Consider the following 19,099-nt stretch of genomic DNA (forward strand, 5'->3'; position numbering starts at 1 on the left):
GAGGTCTGGGAGGCACAGGGCTGAGAAGGGCTATGGTGGCAGAGGAGCCTGTGTCACCTTCTCCCACCTCCTTTCCCAGGTCTGTGATGTTGTCCTGGCTCTTCCCTAAAGGTATCTGCCCTCAGGGCAAAGGTGACCTGCCCCTAGGTCCTCAAAATGCAACTTGAGTCCCAGGAGTGAGTGTCAACTGGGGGAGGAGGGAAGTGCAGACCCTCAGCCCTCCCAGGACCCCCTGAATCAGAGTGTGCCTCCCAGCTCAGGGGATGTGGGTGCACAGCAAGTGGAGGAGCCCTGGGGAGAGTCTCTACCTGTCAAAGGCTGAAGGACCTTTTTACTTTGAAAATTTGCTGTGCAGTAGGAACCTCAGAAATTGGAGTCAGAGAGGCCCTGAGTAAATCCTGGTTCTCTTCTCCTGAACAAATCTCCTGATGCAACCTCCACATCTCAAACACCAAGTGGGTACACTGGAAAGGATGCCAGTCACACTGGCCTCTCACAAGCACAGAGGTGAGATGAACTGAGCACCAGGTGGGAACCTGGCAAACACCAAGTGCTTCTCACAAGCAAAGTTAAAACACAACTACAAAATCATCATGGTTCAAGATGTAAATGAGCCAAAATTCAATGTCATTGTGAAAATCTTCATGAATCCAGAGTGTTAATCCAGAAATGAATCAAGAAAATTACCAAGGACAATGAATCAGGGACAATGACCAAATTTGGGGATGAAGATATTACAGGTATAGGGCCTTCAGGGAAACTGAGGCACAGGAAAGACTCCCTTCAAAACCTGACTCTGTGATCATGTCAGAAAGGTTTCAGACATGTCAGTCAGAGTAGCAGGCATGAGTTCACTGAAGGGTTAGGAAAACAAGGAAGGGGAAACTCTCAAGTGAGAGACTTTGTCCACTCAGAGGAGAGAGACAGTGTACCATTCCTGCACTCCAGTTTTATTGGGGTCCCAGAGAAGTTTCCAGAAAGTCCAGCCCAGGTCTGCCTCTTGACTTTAGATTGAAAACAGGGTGATCTCAGACTTTCATGTTCCCACTGTCATGGCAACCCTATGTTACCTTGGCCCATGCTGACCAGGTCTAATTGCAGTCTTCACTACACATTCTTACAGGTTTATGGTTAGGAGACATTTTCCTTATCTTTCAGAATCTGGTATGGAAAAAGGGTCACAAAAGTCACTCCCTTCAAAGTGTCTTGGGTTCCTCTCATTAATGCTAATTCCTACCTGCATTTCCATGCAGATAAGAGGGAGTTTGCTGAGGAATCCACACTTTCTGTCCACTTAGGCCTGGCAGGGCTGCAGGGAAATTGCTTTTTGGTAAAGAATGCTTGTGCAGTGAGCACAGTGGGCCTATTTTATACTTATTCTCTTAAACTTGTGTTCCAACCATACTCATCTATCTGTTCCCTAATAAAGGACAGAAAAATACAACATGATCCCATGTAAGCCTGTGGTGCAATATGGGAGAGAAAATACCAAACCACACTGAACTCAGCCTTTGATGCCATCCAGGAAGAGACAGTGGTTCACACCAAGAGCCCAGAGAGAGCTGGGGGATTCTAGATAAAATGCTGATAGCACTATGTGAACTAACAACAAGCTACAGAAGCAGAACTCAGAGAGGGGCTTCTTCCAGTGAGGCCCTGGTTCGAGCTGGTGGGTGATGTCTGCACACCTGGGTGTGGGTGACAGGCCCTGTGTTGTTCTCTCATAAACAGGTTTCAGAAGGCCAGCCCTGCTAGGATGCTGAGACCTCCAGGCTGAGACCAGTTCTGCTCCACAGCTCAGAGGCCAGCAGTGGCCCCACTGCAGCTGACCCTGAGGCTGGATGCTGGGCAGTCCAGGGCCTCACTCCTTGCCCCCCTTTCTGTTCCCCAGCAGCAGCCTTCTCAGTGCCCCCTTCACCTCCTTGTTTCTGAGGGTGTAGATCAGGGGGTTCAGGAGGGGGGTGACGATGTTGTAGAAGAGGGTGAGGAACTTGCCCTGGTCCTGGGAGGACCTGCTTCCTGGCTGCATGTACATGTAGATGATGTTCCCATAGAACAGGGAGACCACAGTGAGGTGGGAGCCACAGGTGTTGAAGATTCTGTGTCTTCCTGAGGACGACTGGATTCTGAACACCGCCCTGACGATGTGGCCATAGGACACCAAGATGAAGACCAGGGGAGACAGCACGATGCCCACGGCCAGGACAAAGACAGTGCCTTCTATGGCCACTGTGTTGACGCAGGCCATGCGGATCAGGGCTGGCATCTCACACAGGAAGTGGTCCACCTTGTTGTGCCCACAGCGGGGTAATCGTAGGGTCACTGGAGACATGACCAAGGAGTTGGCCATTCCACAGCTCCAGGCCACTGACACCAAGCCCAAGCAGAGTTGTGGATGCATAATAGTCATGTAGTGCAGGGGCTTGCAGACGGCCACGAACCTGTCATAGGCCATGACGGCCAGCAGCAGACACTCCACTCCACCCAGGCCCAGGAACAGGAAGAGCTGGACCACACAGCCCACATAGCTGATGGTCTTGTCACGGCCACTCAGGTTGTGGAGCAGCTGGGGGATGGAGCTGGTGGTGAAGCTGAGGTCCAGGAAGGACAGGTGGGTGAGGAAGAAGTACATGGGCATGTGGAGCCGGGAGTCCAGCCAAGACACCAGGATGATGGTGCTGTTGCCCACCAGGGTCAGCAGGTAGGCTACCAGGATGACCACAAAGAGGACCCTCTCCAGGTGGGGGCGGTCCGAGAAACCCAGGAGGATGAAGTGGCTCTGGGTGCTACCATTGGTCCCATCCATCTCTACTGCACCTGAGGAGAGGTGTCAACACCAGTAGTGGCACCTGCTGATGCTGGAATATGGACTCCTAGCCAGGCTTAGAGGAGCACAGAGCAGGTTTTTTTTACTCACCTAAGCCCTAAACACTGGTGTGGAGGCTCTGCTATGATTATTATCTCCAAATTATAGAAAAGGAAACTGAGGCACCGGTGTGATAAGTAAATGTCACATGTGGAGAGGCAGAGCTGGTCTGCCCCAGGGAACGTGCCTGACATCATCTGTATCCACCCCTGTGCTCTGTCATTCCAGAGAGGAAAGGCACACACCTGCCGAGCTCCAACCTCTGCTTCTTCCAGAGTCACAAGTTTCTGAGCTCAGAGGCACAAAAGAACACTCCAAAGAACCCCCTGTCAAGATTTAGGAAATAGCAAAGGCAGCTCATCCTTGAACATCACGGGTTTGAACTACATGGGTAAACTTCTACAAAAATCTTTTTTTTTTTTTTTTTTTTTTTTTAGTAAATGCATTGGAAACACGTTTGGAGATTTGCAAGCATTTGATAAAACTTGAAGAAAAAGCATGTGACTATAAATACCCCCAAAATTTAAGAAACATTTAGAATGTCATAAATGCATGAAATACATGCTGGTAATGCTACATTTTTATCATTTACTAACATAAATTATACATAAATATTATATAAAATTAAAATGTATCAATATTTTCACAAACAGAGACCATACAACCTGCCACTTGCAAAGGAGAGAAATGGAAACCAAAGCAAACTGTATCAGGCATCATCACTGCAGGAGAGGAACTCAGGGAGCCTGACTCTGGGCAATGATCTCAGCCACCCCTGGTGTGGGGAAAAAAATGTGTCCTTCTCCTCCCTTAATAAATGGGGACAGAATTCAAAGCCCTGGAACATGTGTGGTGGTTACCTGGTTAGGTTTCTGACTCCCACCAGGAAAAACAGACCCCTAGGAGCACCAGCAGTCCTGACTCCTGTGACCCTCTCCCCACCGGGCAGTGGAACTCACCTATAGACCCCCAGAGAAAGGGCACCCTGCACATGGAACCTTACCTGGAGGAGGTAATGATGTGCTGAGAGGAGCTTCCTGGGTCCTCAATTCTAGGGAGCCCCTCACCCCCTTCACCCAGTGCACATATTGCTTCCTTTTTAGGTGAAATTCTAAACCATAGCTCCCATGAAAGGAAACCCAAACTGACACAGATTCTATGGTTTCACATTCACCATCATCCTAGGTCAGACACAGTACCTCCAACACGGAAGTGAACAGTAGTCACCGTTCTGATCCATTAGGTCATGGCTCAGACTCTCAGTCTGAGTGGAACAAATTAAAATGACACCCACTTAAAGCCTGTGACCAGCACCGCAGAGCTTGGACAGGGAGTAAGACACAATTTTAATACTTCAGCAGGCCACGGTAGAGTTGGACAAGCTGAGCACTGAAGACCTCACAAACTGACAGCCAATAAGTGATTGGCATTGTAGTGAAGGGTCTAAAGAGAGCCTCGGCTGATGCTCCTACTATCACACACATTGTGTATGCTGACCTCCCAAGCTCCGAATTCTGCTTTTCCTAGAAATCCCTTTCCTATTGATTTAGGCCCTTAGGTAGTTGGTTGCAGCCAGGGTGCTGGTACAGTGGACAGAGCCAGCACTCACTGTGGTGTCTTCTGCCTCCCTGATGTCACCAGTCGGTTGAAAGTAGCTGGGACAATGGTACAGTGCACAATTCCTAGACCTGCCAGGGAGCAGAAAAACACACAAAATAATTTATTTTAGCAAAACTGGGTAAAAATCCCATGGTGTTGGCTATTTTGAGAATGTTGACCTATACTACAACATTGCCTTTTTCCAAGAGCATTGCTGAATGTATTGAAACATAAAGTGCACTTGTGAATTTTGAGGTCAAATTCAGAGGAAAAAGGCATGCTTGACACACAGATGAGAATGCAGTGGCCCTCAGGGCATGCCACCTCAGGTGGAGGACACACTGTCTAACAAGCCCTGATCTGTCACACTGTGGAGCCTGTGCCCACTGAGCAAAATTAACTCTATGTGGCACCAGACAAATATAAGATTCTTGCCTTGATGTCCTTTCTGCAGATGTCACTAGATACCTGGGTAATGAGCACAGCTCATTACAGTCAGAATCCAGGCAAAGAGGTAAGCACACAGGCAAAAAGATGTACACTAGGTAAGCACTCACATCACACACCTACCTGGAAAGAACAGATGAGGTGTGCTCACATCCTCTTCTCAGCTTGACATTGGGTTCACTTGGCTGGGCAGACACTGCCTAGCAGCTCAGTGGCTGATTGAGGGCATATACCTCCCTGCCTGCACCAAGCCACAACTTTGGACAAGAAGATGGGGTCTGGAAAGATCTCTTCTTCCAGACAAGTGGCATACCGGTTGTCTTTCACTTTATAAAATGCTCAATTTAAAAATCACAGCAATAGATTTATATAAGTGCTTTCAAAAACTCTTCCAAAATTTTTTTGTAGAAATGGAATATTTAAGATATTGGAGATTGGTTTGCAGAAATGCACAAGGATTCCCTGCCACCTCACATGGAGGTGGTGGTTAGAAAGTCCCAGAACTTCTTTGAAAAGCTTTTAATTAAAATTATACAATTTGTCAATCATGCTTGTTACAAAGATATGAAAGGAGAAACACATCTCTAAGCCATCAAGCTATTTCTTAGGAACACCTGAAACAGACAACCTAAAAAATCTCTGAGCTGAACACTTTTTAGTAGTATTTTTCACACTGTGACTTTATAAGATCATTGCTTTTGGGCTCCAGACAGTAACCTCTTAATCACTTAGCCTTAAAACAATCCGTGCAAAATAGAATTCAAACAAAAGAGTGTGATTTTTCTGGGCCATTTAAAGACTCTGGTGCCTCACTTTCAATGGGATGGCTTCCTGGTGAAGGCTGAGCCTCACTGGGCTCCTTCTCCTGCACTCCTGGGAAAACATGGTCTCTCTAGTCCACAATGAAACACCCAGTACACACAAAAAGTGACACTTCACTAGCAACCACTGTCTGCACTTCAAAAAATATGGTCAAATTCAGTTTCATTCAAAATGAATGAGTAAAATATACTTGTTCCAAGGAAAAGTAGAATTTTTTAACTGACAACTTAAAAAAAAAAATTCTTATGCTATTGCACACTTAAGATTTGCACATAGATTGACTCAATGTTTAACTGATGGTGTATAATCTTTGCAAACCACACAATTATGATGTAGCAAGGATGTACATAACACAGGGTATGGTCTGTGTCACATACTACAACATTTATACCCCAAAGAATCTTTAAAAAGATTGCAGTGACCATTCAAAGTTGGAGACTCTGAGGTCTAAAGGGCACAGGTGCAAGGCAAGGTGGTTGCCACTGACTCTCTCTGTCCAAGTTCACGGGGCAGCCCTAGGACCCTTCACTGTGCTCAAACAACCTTGCTGGGTGCAGAAGGTTTATCCCATCCAGGAACTATAATGTGAGGTTAAATGTCCACAGTCAGGCTCCGACCTCATTCCATGAGAGGATGGAAGACACGTTCTGCTCAAGAGTAACAACCAGAATGTGCAGGGATCCCAGGGGCAGGCTGAGGTGGGCTGCAGTGAGAGGGGCTTATGCTCCTCTGCAGATCAGGCCTGCATGCTCCCCAGGTGACTGTGTGCCTCTCATGTCACTTCCCCTACACTAGCAGAGGTTCTGTAGCTTCAAATGTCACCTCTCAGTGTTCTGTACAGCATTTTTAATAGTGTCAGCAGAAAGAAAACTGTTCTCAGACAGTACCCAGTGTAAGTTTCACAGGTAAATCACCAATGGGGACATTTTTGATAAGGTTAAAGGACAAACCAACATTTTGAGAAGCTGAGGCATATTTGGGGTGTGGTATTGTCCTTAAGAAAAGGGGAAAAAAAGATATGGCTTGGGAGGCTTGGAGATGCCAGGTGCCCTGGTTTGAGCTCTGGGTCCCCATCTGCTTCTGGCTTTCTATGCCACACATTTTTGCTGTGTTGAGCATTTTCTTCTTCTGCTTCCCCACTGACACTGTGTGGGAAAAAGATTTCAAGGTAACAACATACAAACAGAAGCACCCTAATTAGGAGGGTTATGAGAACATTACCTTGAAGCACTGCTTGTGATAGGAGAGCTGCTCTCCACCTGTGGATCTTGGAGGGAGCTGGGTGTGAGTGCCAGAGCTGGACAATGTCCCCCCCCCTGGGTGGGAGTCCTCTGTCCCTGCTGCCTCACTACACATTTCTTCCTTCCTTTCCCCTGTGCCTGGTGACAGCACCTACCCCTCAGCTGGTAGGCACAGAGGCAGATGACTCACAGTCTAGCAGGAAAGGAGCCCCAAGGCATTTACAGGGCTGGAGGCTGCCCTCTGCATTCCTCCCAGGTGGCCTCAAGCCCTTTGCACTTATCCCTTATCCCAGCTTGACCCAGTTCCTCTAAAGATTCAAAACCCATCTTCAGACATAGCCACTCCCCGCCCAGCATTCCCACCTGGTCAGTGTCATGGCGAGACTCCTCCCAGTTGGAAGATGGCCCTGGCCATGGCTCTTTGTCCCTCACCTGGCACCCACCCATTTCCCTCCCTGGGCAGCCTCTGGGCCCACACATAGGGGCACAAGCCCTCATAGAGGCCTGGAAGAGAGCCCAAGACTGTCTTCCATATATCTTTCAAATTCTGTTACTTTTGATCAAGTTTAATAAAGAATTTACACCAAGTTAGGAGAATGGATTCTGATTATCAGGGTCACAGAGCTTCCTGTCAGGCCTCCTGAGATGTCACAGGCACCTCTGTTCCTTAATCAAGGATAATTTAAGGAGTAGTATTGCTTCAAAGTGAAATTCAAAAGCAAACAACACAGCCTGAGCATGATGTGAGACCAAGTGGGATTTCAACCCCGGTGTTCCAGAGTCTGGTCACCCTCAACCTTGGCCTTGCAAGTCAGTTCTCTCTCATTCTCGCTTTCACTCATTCACAACACCCACTGATGTTGAGTAAGCTCCAGGGACCAAGCGAAGCCCCTAAATATGGAGAAGTGCTTGCTGTTCCTCCCTCCAAAGACCACAGAGGACGGACAGGCACAGGCCATAGCCCCATTCCACAGAGTGAATTTGCAGTACTGTGGGGTAGATGGTGTCCATGCTGAAGGACCCCCACCTGCCAAGGCCGGCAGATGGAAAACGAGAGTGAGGATGAGGATGAGGGGTCAGGGGAGCAGTGTGGAAGGGGACAAAGCTGAGCGGAGACTCCTTGAATTACTGGAATTTGGACTGTACTTTGGAATGACTGGGTAGGACTTGAGGATATCCTGGGTGAAATCCACTTTTGGCCAACATCAACCTTATACTTACATAGTCCACCCGTCTTTAGCAAAAAACTGAGTTTCTATAAAGGGATAAAATCAAAGTTACCAGAGTTGTGCTGTAAATTTTTCTGTAGCTCTAATCCCCTAGCTTCTAGTCTATCTCTCCTTGATAAGACAGTAAAAATGGCACTAACACTTTTCTTCTCTCTATAAACTTGCGCACATACATAAATTAGGTCATGTTCAGCACCAAATATTATGTTCTACTCAGGTTTTTTGCCTCCAGAAAAAGAGAAAGAATTTGTAAGGACAGTTATTGAAACTGTCAGATTCTCCAATAGCTTTGAACTGGGGATTTAAACAATTCTCTTATTGGATTTCTCCCCACATTTTATTTAGTGCAAACAGAGAACTTACATAATCCACAAATATTAGATGATCATGTAAAATGTTGCCGCAACAGTTTCATTTTAATATTTTTTTTACTGTATAATAGATATACAGAATAGTGAGGGGCAGGCTGAAATTTTCATACATGTACAGAATATAATTTGCTACATTTCAGTCCCAGTACATCTTCTTTTCCTCCCTCCTGCTTGTCCTCTTCCCCTTCCTCTAGTCTACTGGTCTTCCTTTTATTTATTGATTGGTTGACTGGTTGATTGTGCTTTATACATACATAAAGGCATTATTCATGGAGATGTGTTCGTACATCCACCTCCCACAATTTGGTCAGTTTTATTTCCTAGTTCCTCCCTTTCCCATTCCACTTCCCTAACCTTCATCCCCTTTGTCTCCCACTGATTTCCCCTCTCTTTTCAGGGAGTCATCTCTCTATTTTTTTTTACTTCACTCTGACTTCAGCATATGAGAGAAAACACCCACCCTCAAGTATCAGAGTCTGCCTTATTTCAGTTTGCATGGTAGTTTCAGGTATATGCATTTACCAAGTAAAATAATTTCATTCTTCTTTATGCTGAACAAAGCCACATTTTCTCTATGCAGTTGTTTGTTCATGGGCCCCTGTATAGGGTTCCCAAACTAGACTTTTGTGAATTGTGCTGCCTTGCACATTGATAGGCATGTATCACCGCATGGTCATTTTAGTTCTTTTGCATAAATACCGAGAAGTGGGACAACTGGGTAATACGATGGTTTCATTCCTATACTTTTGAGGAATCTCCATGCTTTTTCCAAAAGTGGTTGTACTAATTTACAGTCCCTCCAAAATGTATGAATTTACTTTTTTCCCCACCTTCTCACCAAAAATTATTGTTGTTCATATTTGGGTGATTGTTATATAGTCTTGATTTGCATTTCCCTGATTACTATGGATTTCTTCTGGTAGAGTTTCTTGTGTCTTCTAAGTGTAAGAAGATGTCCTCAGCAAAGAGAGATACATTCCCTTCTTCCTTACCTAGTTATGTCTCTTTAATGACCTTCTCTTGCCTCAGCTAGAGTTTTAAAAACTATATTGAATAAGAGTGACAGTGGACATCCTTGTCCCATTCTTTATTTTAGAGGAGATGTGTTTGTTTTTTCTCCATTCTAGATGATAATGGCTTTGAATATGTCATATAGAGCTCTTAAAATTACAGTCAGTTTCTTCTATCCCTAGTTTCTCCAGTGTTTTAACCTTTATGGGTGCTACATTTTGTCAAAGGCTTTGCCTATATCTATTTAGATGATCATGTGATTGTTGTCATTAATTCAGTTGATGTTATGAATTAAATATATTGACTGTGTATATTGAACCAAACTTGCATTCTTGAGATGAAACCCACTTGATCGTGGTGCAATATCTCCTAATGTGATTTTGAAGGCAGTCTGCTGATATTTTTAAGGATTTTAGTTTCTATGTTCTCTGGGTACATTAATCTATACTTTTCTTGATGTATCTTTGTCTGGTTTAGATATAAAAATGACACAGAGTTTATAGAATGAATTTTTCGAGTCTTCCCACTTTTTATATTTAATGGAATAACTTGAGGAAGATTGGCATTGGGTTTTCTTTAAAGGTCTAGTAGAACATGACTGAGAATCCATCTGAACGAGGGCAGTTCTTCATTGGAATGTTTTTAATTGCTATTTCTGTCTCATGGCTTGATATTGGTCTTTTCACATTTACCATATCATTATGGTTCAATTTGTGTAGCTGACAGTGCTAAAAATTTATCAGAATATTTTTAGATTTTATCATTTATTGGAGTACAAATTTTCAAAAGAATTTCTAATTATCCTGTGGATTTCAGCAATGCCTGTGGTAATATCTCCCTTTGTAGCTCAAATTTGGTTATTTGTGTCCTTTCTGTCTCTTTGAGTTAGTAAGTCTAAGGTTTATCCATCTTCTTTAGCTTTTCAAAGAACCAATTCTGTTGCATTCATCCTTTGCATTTTTATTCTCAATTTTTTGAATTATGGTTATCTTCTTAATTATTTCTTGCCTTCCACTGGTTTTGGAACTAGCTTGCTCTTTTTTCTCTGGGTATTTGATGTGTAACATGATTATTCATCTATGATCTTTCTAACTTCTTCTTTTTTTATGTAAGCATCCAATGCTCTAAACTTTCTTATTATGACACTCATGCTGTCCCAGAGAATTTAATATATTGCATATATGTTCTAATTTGTTTCTATTTTTTCTTCTATGATCCATTCATTATTTAAATATATTGTTAACCTCCATGTGTATATCATTTCTATAATTTTTCTTGCTGTTCATTGTAATTTCATTCCTATATGATATGATGATAAGAAATATATCATTTTTTACATTTTCTAATATTTCCATTGTGACTTACTCAAATGAACACTCCTAAGTATTCCCTTCATCATGTTGATCCTTAGATCTCTAACCTAGGAAATCAGAGGATACTGGTGAACATTACCAAATATCTCCTACAGCACTCCATCTTCTCCTGAGACTAATTCTGGGCAGCAGGCCAGAGCTGCAGAGCTGAGTGTGTTGGAGAATTTGCTCTCAGCTTGAATTGAGTCCATTTCTACATCAGCAAAGTCAGGTGTAATGGCTTAGGTTCCTGTCCCTGTGGGCTTGGACAATGGGGATCAATTAGGGTCAAAGGGAGGACATGTGAGGTTTGCTGGAGGAAGGTTGTGAACACCAAATGCAGCAGCTCAACCTTCGTTGCCCTTTGTAGAACCTGACGAAGTAAGTGTGGCATATCCTAGTTTGTTTGGGCTTTAACAAGGCAATAACAAAGGAAGATGTGTGAGCAACAACATAGGGAACACTCACAAGGTGAAGAGCTTTGTGATTTCAGCATAAAGATGATGGTAGAGGTGGGAGCAGAGAGCACTGAATGTGTTCTGAGGATTCCTTCCTGGTGCCCTTGATGTCTTGTGTCAGGAGAATTTGGTGAGAACCAGGGCTACTGCTCAGTGGCAGGACCTAGCTCCTTAGCCTGGTTAACTATGTGGGAACATTGCTGTTTAAACATTTTGAGTTCAATACACTGTCAGCGGGGATTCTTTTAATGATAAAGCTACTTCTCTTAAAATACAAAATCAAGCACTTCAGACAAGGTAAGTCAAGATGATATTATTGAACTCAGTTGATTTGGGTGAAATTTAAATGAGGGAAATAGTTTGGAGATGAGTTCACACACTTTTTGTTGTACAAAGAACAGAAAAGTGGTTTGTTATAGTGTTTCCTTAACCAACTGGAAAAGCTAAGGGTGAATTTAAAGGTAAAATGAGGCCATGTGAACCTGTTAAAATTATACAACATGCTGCTCTCAAGGATTTGGAGCTTCGCTGGGACAACAAATGTCTCTGAGCCTGAGTCTTCTCAATGTTGAGCATATAGAAGGAAGAGAGGAGATGGACTCACATTCAGGACCTTCTATGTGCTGAACACACAGAGCTCACTTACTTCTGTCCTCAGAATTCTCATAGGAAAATGCTGATATTGAGTTATTTGAGGCTCAGACAAGTTGCTGGTTGTCTTGGGCTGATTCTCTAACATTTCAAAACTGTGCAATATTCATAACAATTGCAAGGTAAACTCAGGGTCCAACACTTGCTATGTTTACATGTATCAGGCTCTGTCAAATTGGATTTTCATTTTTTTCTATTTAAAAAATTCTATATATTTGAGCAATGGGCTTTGCAGGATGACTCACCTTGCAGCCACAGGAGTAGTTCTCTCCAAAGTATAATACAGCAAAAAATGTGGTGTTTAAATGATTCTGTTGTAAGAAATAAGATTCCATACCTAATTTAAAAAACAAAGTTGCTGGTAATCAATGAAAATAGTACCACCCAAAGGTTCCAGATCATAAGAGCTCAATTACAAGTTGTATAGTATCCTGAAAGTAATGATTCAGGCCCATTCTCTGAACACATGAAAATTTTTAATGTTGCAAAATTAGTTATTGTAGTAACTACCATCAAAACTATTTAATTTGTAAAGTATACATCACATAATCTAAATATAAATATAGACTACCTCCAAAAATGGCCCAAGGAAGGCATAAACAGCAGACTGAAATTAAACCTGGACTAAACAATGAAAGGCGGAAAGCACCACGAGTGGCTCTGTGCCCTCCAAGCCCGGGCTGTGTGTTAAGGATTGATTTATGAAATGATCTAGTCACACCTTGTTAGTTTGGTCGATGTTACTAATTTACTTCTGAAACTAATATTTCATTCAGTTGATGAGCAGATCTACTGAGAGCCTCTGAGCCGGAGGCAGAGACAGAGGATTCAATGGGTCCCACACTGTCCCTAAGCAGCACCCAGTTGTGCTGATGTGCCCAGGCCTCAGGATCCCTGGCATAGGTGGCTTCCTTTGTTAAACTAGGGTAGCCCAAGCTGTCCTCATTGCCCACTGCCTTGTCTCTGCCCTGGGCTCCTCCTCTCAGCTCTCTGCTCAACCAGAGTCTCCTGTGTGAGCTCCAGAAGGGGTCCTGACCCCATGCCACACCCACTGGCCTCTCACCTGGTCCAGAGCACAGTCTGAGTCCTCCCCTCCCTACACCCTTGACCTGGGGCCTGAGCTTCCAGAACTCTCTTGTCTCTGCTGCCCTGATGACCCTCCAGGACTGGTCCTGCTCTTAGTTTGTGCAGAGTGGTCCAGAGCCTGAGGGCCCCAGCAGCACCTCCTTGGAGTGGCTTCCTCAGTGTTGTTGCCCAGCTGTCCCTCTGTCCTTCCTCCCTGCTCTGTTGTTCTTGCTGTCACTAATTTGCACACACCTTGCAGCATGTGTTTGGGCTGCTGCTCTATTGTCTGTGTCACCCACTGAATATGAGCTCCAGAGTGTGGAATCTTGTGTATTTTAACCACTAAATCCTGTTGATGGCCAGCAGCACTGCCACACACAGAAGCAGTGAGCACATTTTGACGGGATGAATGGATCTCAGGGCTGGGCACATTGTGTTTTCCTTCTCTGTGAGGTCAGAGCTCTGTCTCTAGACCTGCTGGAGGCACAGGAAGCCTGACATCTCACTGCTCTGCAGGTAAAGTGATGCTGTGCTCCTGTTGGCTTCCTGACCACCACTTTTTTACTCTCAGTGCTTGTCAAACTGACAGCTTTCAAAATGTGTCCCCTCTTATGTGAAAAGCTCTCCTTGGCAATTGTATTCCTGTTTACTAACGGTATATCAAGAAATCACTGCTTTTTACTTACTGAGATGAATTATGGCAACAAACTATTGGTTGCTTTTCTTTCCTGTCAGAAAATAATTAATCCAAATTAACATCCACAGTAGCCTGTGGCAGCATCCTGATGGAAGAGCTCAAACATAAATTGCAAATCTTTCTAAGACTAGACATATGGAGAAGTCAAACACATACCAGCGATATAAGAAATGTGACGTTCTCATTTTATGAATATTTGTGAGAATGAAAACAAAATTGGCAGATCTGACATGGCACAAGGAGAAGAAGGGAGGCTGTGAATGGCTGAGAGGCACATGCACATTCCCAAAGAACAGCCTAAGCAACAATATCACTTAGGAGAGGAACTCACTCATTTTCCTCTCATTTTGGTTTCTTTACTCTAAATGATTAATAACTAATTATGGTTTTACTTTCCCTACATAATTAAGTCTGAACAAGGCAAGTGCACACATATGTAAGCTACAGTCAGGACACTGCCTCGGCTCACGTTCCTTCCTAGGTGAAGAGTTCAGCAGCAGAGCCAGCTCCTGCTTGTAACTTGGGAAACTAAAATGCAGGACAGGAAGAAACATTCTCTCCGTGGCCCATGTGCCTGACCTAGAATTAGGCCTGATCCTATGGAGGACAGTAATCATTACACCAATTACTTTGAATGCTTTACTGCCCACACAGTAAATCACTCACCAGTTACTAAATGTGCTATTGTGAAATGATTAGTAATATGATACCAAATCTCTTCCAAGGCATAACTGTATTTGAGAATGTTATTCTTCACATCCATGAATTCTTCTTATTATCGGGAAATTAAAAAAAAAAAAAAAACTTAGTGTCTAAATCACATTAAAATAAATGAAGTAATGAGAAGAATCTTTCATGTAAGTTATGTTACACGTCCAGGTTTCTTTTTTTTTTATTGTTGGTTGTTCAAAACATTACATAGTTCTTGATATATCATCTTTCACACTTTGCTTCAAGTGGGTTATGAACTCCCATTTTTAGCCCATATACAGATTGCAGAATCACATCAATTACACATCCATTGATTTACATATTGCCATACTAGTGACTGTCATTTTCTGCTACCTTTCCTATCCTCTACTATCCCCCCTCCCCTCCCCTCCCCACCCCTCTTCTCTCTCTACCCCCTATACTGACCTTCATTTCTCCCCCTTGTATTATTTTTCCCTTTCCCCTCATTTCCTCTTGTATGTTCTTGAGAAAAGGGAAATTCCAGGTTTCTTGTATACACAAAAAGTCTGTCCCTGTATGTGCTTCCATTATCCATACCCACATTGTATTTCTGTTACTGCTCTAGTTCTAGCTTGCCATTGTGAATATAGAATTAAAAGATTGCACATGATTTAATCTGTCAACTTCATGTTATGTAATTTGCTTCCAAAAAGAAAGGGAAAATGTATATAAAAACCTTAATATTTGATATTAGTTTGTAAGGTTTTCACAATGAAAACCACATTAGGGAAGAGACAGTATCCAAAGAACATGCCACACTAAGGTTGATAATATAGGACTCATGATACCTTTACAACTTAAGAAAGATGCTTTTGAATGATGACCCACTTCTAGGACCAGCCAAACAGCTTCTGTTTAGGAGGTGAGCAGCATAGCTCTGGGAGAAGACCCTGGCTTACTCAGCTGCAGCAGTGCCAGTGGGGAGGGGAGAGCAAGCACTAAAGGTGTGGAGGAGGCAAGGTCACTGAGGATGCAGACTCAAGCACACAGGGCACTTCTGCGCCCCACAGGCCATGTCTGTGGTGAACCTGAGTGCTGAATTGGGGAGCTGGGAAAGCAGGATCCTGGCTTCCTCTGGGGCTGAACCTGGTGCATAGTTCTAGGAATGCTCCTGCCCAGCATTATCTAGGAAGGACTTCCTCAGTTCTTTCATTTGTATTTGTTGCATATGGGAGTAGAGTTTGTATTTCAATTTGAGATGGTTACCAGAAAGAACTGGGAAAGCAATTTTTAATTCCGATATCAAAATCTATTGAACAGTATTTTTTCACATATCCATTGGCCGATGTATTTCCACTATTGAGAAGTGTCTGTTTAATTCATTTGCCCATTTATTAATTGAGCTACTTTTGCTACTGTTTTGTGAGTTCTTTATGTATTCTAGATAATAATGTTAGAAGAATACCTAGCAAAGATTTTCTTCTATTCTCTCTTTGTTTCTTCACATTTCTTATCATTTCCTTTTTTGTGCAGAAAGTTTTTAATTTGATGGCACACCACTTATGAACTCTGAGTGTTATCTCCTGAGCTTTGAGGTCCTATTCAGAAAATTGTTGCCTCTGCCTGTATGCTGGAGTGTTGACCCCATGTTTTCTTCTAGTAAAGTTTCTGGTTTGATTCCTAGATCTTTGACACAATATGAGTTGAATTTTGTACAGAGTGAAAGATAAGGTTTTGTATCTTTTTTTTCCATATTGGATAACCAGTTTTTCCAGCACCATTTGTAGAAAAGACCATCTTTTCTCCAACATATGTTATTGGCACTGCATCAGAGATCAGATGAATAGAGATGTGTGGGCTTTTCCCTATGTCTTCTAGTGCGCCATTAGCAATTAGGATCATGTAAATTTAAACTACACTAAGATTTTACTTCACACCACTCAGAATGGCAGTCATCAAGAATACAAAAATAATAAATGATAGAGAGGATGTGGGGGAAAAGGAAACACTTTTACAGTTTGGGGATTGTTAATTAGTACAACAAAACAGAAAACAGTATGGAGGTTCCTCAAAAGACTAAGCACTGAACAACCATATGACCCAGCTCTACCACTCCTCAGTATTTATACTGAAGAATTAAAGTCATCATACTGCAGTGATATATGCATACCCATGTTTATAGCAGCACAATTCAAAATAGCCAAACTATGGAACCAGCTATTTATCCAGCCATAAAGAAAAAAATAACTTTATTTAAAGAAAAATGGATAGAACTGGAGTTCATTATGTTATGGGAAAGAAGCCAAACTCTAAATATTGAGAGTCATGTTTTCCTTCATAAGTAGAAGCTAGAGAGAGAAAAGGAAAAGAAACTTAGGGGAAGTGGAAATCTCATGAAAATCAGACATCAGTAAGGAAAGGGACTGGGAAGTTGGAGGGAGGGAGAGATGGGGAACATTCTAGGGAGAGATTTCAGCCATATTGTATTTCAGCCTGTACAAACATGTAACAGCAAATGTCATCATTATGTCCAACTGTAATGCACCAATAAGAAATGGGGAAAAATACAGACACATATTAGCAACTACTACACACTCGTTATCTGAAGCATAAATTTACTTATATAAAAAAATCTATTGAACAGAATCTGTGGTGTTGTATGGATGACAATTCATTCAAAACAAACACTAATAAACTTAATTTCTTTTATTCTCTTTTTCTATTTGATCATGTTTATTGCTTAGTTTTGTTTTTATTTTTCTTTTAAGAAAATTAAAGCAGTGCCTTTTCATGGAGAAATGGAACCAAACTTCAAGTGATTTTATTTTGTTGGGATTGTTTCCTCAAAACCAAACTGGCCTCCTTCTCTTGCTCCTGATCATCTTTGTGTTTGTTCTTGCCTCAGTGGGGAACTCAGGGATGACTGCCCTCATCTTCTTGGACCCGCGGCTCCACACCCCCATGTACTTTCTCCTCAGCCAGCTCTCCCTCATGGACCTGATGTACATCTCCACCACTGTCCCCAAGATGGCCATCAACTTCCTCTCTGGCCAGAAGAGCATCTCCTTCCTGGGCTGTGGTGTGCAAATGTTCTTCTTCCTGACCATGGCCGGCTCAGAAGGTTTAATCCTGGCCTCCATGGCCTATGACCGCTTTGTGGCCATATGCCACCCCCTCCACTACCCCACCCGCATGAGTAAAAGCATGTGTTTGAAGATGATCCTGGGGCCCTGGACACTGGGCTTCGTCAACTCCGTGGCACACACATTTTACATCTTTCATCTTCCTTACTGCAGGTCTAGGGCCATCAATCACTTTTTTTGTGACATCCCAGCCATGGTTCCTCTGGCCTGTATGGACACCTGGGTCTATGAGTACATGGTGTTTGTGAGCACAGGCCTGTTTCTCATTGTTCCTTTCCTTGGCATCACTGTGTCCTATGGACGGGTCCTTTTTGCTGTCTTCCACATGCACTCAAAAGAGGGAAGAAGAAAGGCCTTCACCACGTGTGCCACACATTTAACCGTGGTGATATTTTACTACACACCTTTTGCCTGCACTTATTTCCGACCAAAGAATCTCCGATCCCCGGCAGAGGATAAGAACCTGGCTGTCTTCTACACCATACTCACCCCCATGCTCAATCCCATCATCTACAGCCTGAGGAACAAGGAGGTGCTGGGGGCCATGGGAAGAGTGTGTGGGATGTTCTCCCCCAGGAAGAAGTGAGCATGGCTGTCCCTACTCGTCTGTATGGCTTCTCTTCATGCAGACTGAAACACCCTCATGCAGCACTGACCAACAGTACTATAGTGCAAATGATGCATGTCACTATGTGTCTCTAGTGACATTTATAAGTAAAATTAATTGAAATAATATATTGATCATTATAAACTAATATAATGATTAATATTTTAATTTAAAACAAAACATGCTAAAATTTACAATGCAAATATTAATTACATTTTATTTTATACTGTTATGAATTATTTCATACAATACTGTACATGTTCTTACATATATTAGTCAATGTTATGTCTACATGCATCACATGAAATTATTATTGCTTATATACTTTGTTTTCATTCTATTTTGTCAAATCTTATGTGTAATTTATACTTACAACCTACAGCTAATTGGACTATAGATCCATCAAGTGTCCCACAAATATATGTGACCCAGTGTCTACGAAGTTATAGGGCTTCTAGGTGGCTAATATCCTCTCCTTCAGAGAAACATGTGGCTTCATTTTCTGACTATGATCCTGGTCTTGGGACAAAGAATTGTACTCTCAACCCTTAAAAATAGCCATTCACTTCCTTTAAATTTCAGTTGTAACTCTTGTAGCAATATAGTACCCTAAGCAGCTCTACCGTCACCCACATCTCTGATAATTCTCCTGGCATGTGCTATGTAAAGAGCATTCTCTTCCCTGGGCAGATGCTGCACTTTTCCTTCACTTCCCTTTTCAAATTATTTGACCAGCAGCATCCATGATCCTTGACTCCACTAGGAGGTTCTCCTTGGCTCCTATCACTAGTGCCTCCTCTGAGCGGCTCTTTGGGGTCTTCTTTCCCACCACCTGGGCAGTCAACACAGTGTGCCTCTCTCATGTGCA

The 19,099-nt window shown here is 42.9% G+C and overlaps 2 protein-coding genes across 2 annotated transcripts; one reads left to right on the forward strand and one right to left on the reverse strand.

Annotated features, from left to right (window-relative positions):
- Positions 1–1,762: 1,762 nt before the first annotated feature.
- Positions 1,763–2,806, reverse strand: LOC114078863 (olfactory receptor 2W3). Its single transcript, XM_027919906.3, has one exon. The coding sequence runs from the start codon at positions 2,804–2,806 to the stop codon at positions 1,862–1,864; it is 945 nt and encodes a 314-aa protein (XP_027775707.2). The 3' UTR covers positions 1,763–1,861.
- A 14,465-nt stretch (positions 2,807–17,271) lies between these two features.
- LOC139703678 (olfactory receptor 2L13-like) lies at positions 17,272–18,210 on the forward strand. The gene has a single exon (XM_071607151.1). It carries the CDS (start codon positions 17,272–17,274, stop codon positions 18,208–18,210), a length of 939 nt encoding a protein of 312 aa, XP_071463252.1.
- The last annotated feature ends 889 nt before the right edge of the window (positions 18,211–19,099 follow it).

The sequence above is a fragment of the Marmota flaviventris genome, assembly GCF_047511675.1.
Source record: "Marmota flaviventris isolate mMarFla1 chromosome 5 unlocalized genomic scaffold, mMarFla1.hap1 SUPER_5_unloc_2, whole genome shotgun sequence".
NCBI classification, from domain to species: domain Eukaryota; kingdom Metazoa; phylum Chordata; class Mammalia; order Rodentia; family Sciuridae; genus Marmota; species Marmota flaviventris.

Excerpts from the sequence above, each read along its gene's own strand:
- LOC114078863 (XM_027919906.3), bottom strand. The coding sequence starts at position 2,806 with ATGGATGGGACCAATGGTAGCACCCAGAGCCACTTCATCCTCCTGGGT.
- LOC139703678 (XM_071607151.1), top strand. The coding sequence starts at position 17,272 with ATGGAGAAATGGAACCAAACTTCAAGTGATTTTATTTTGTTGGGATTG.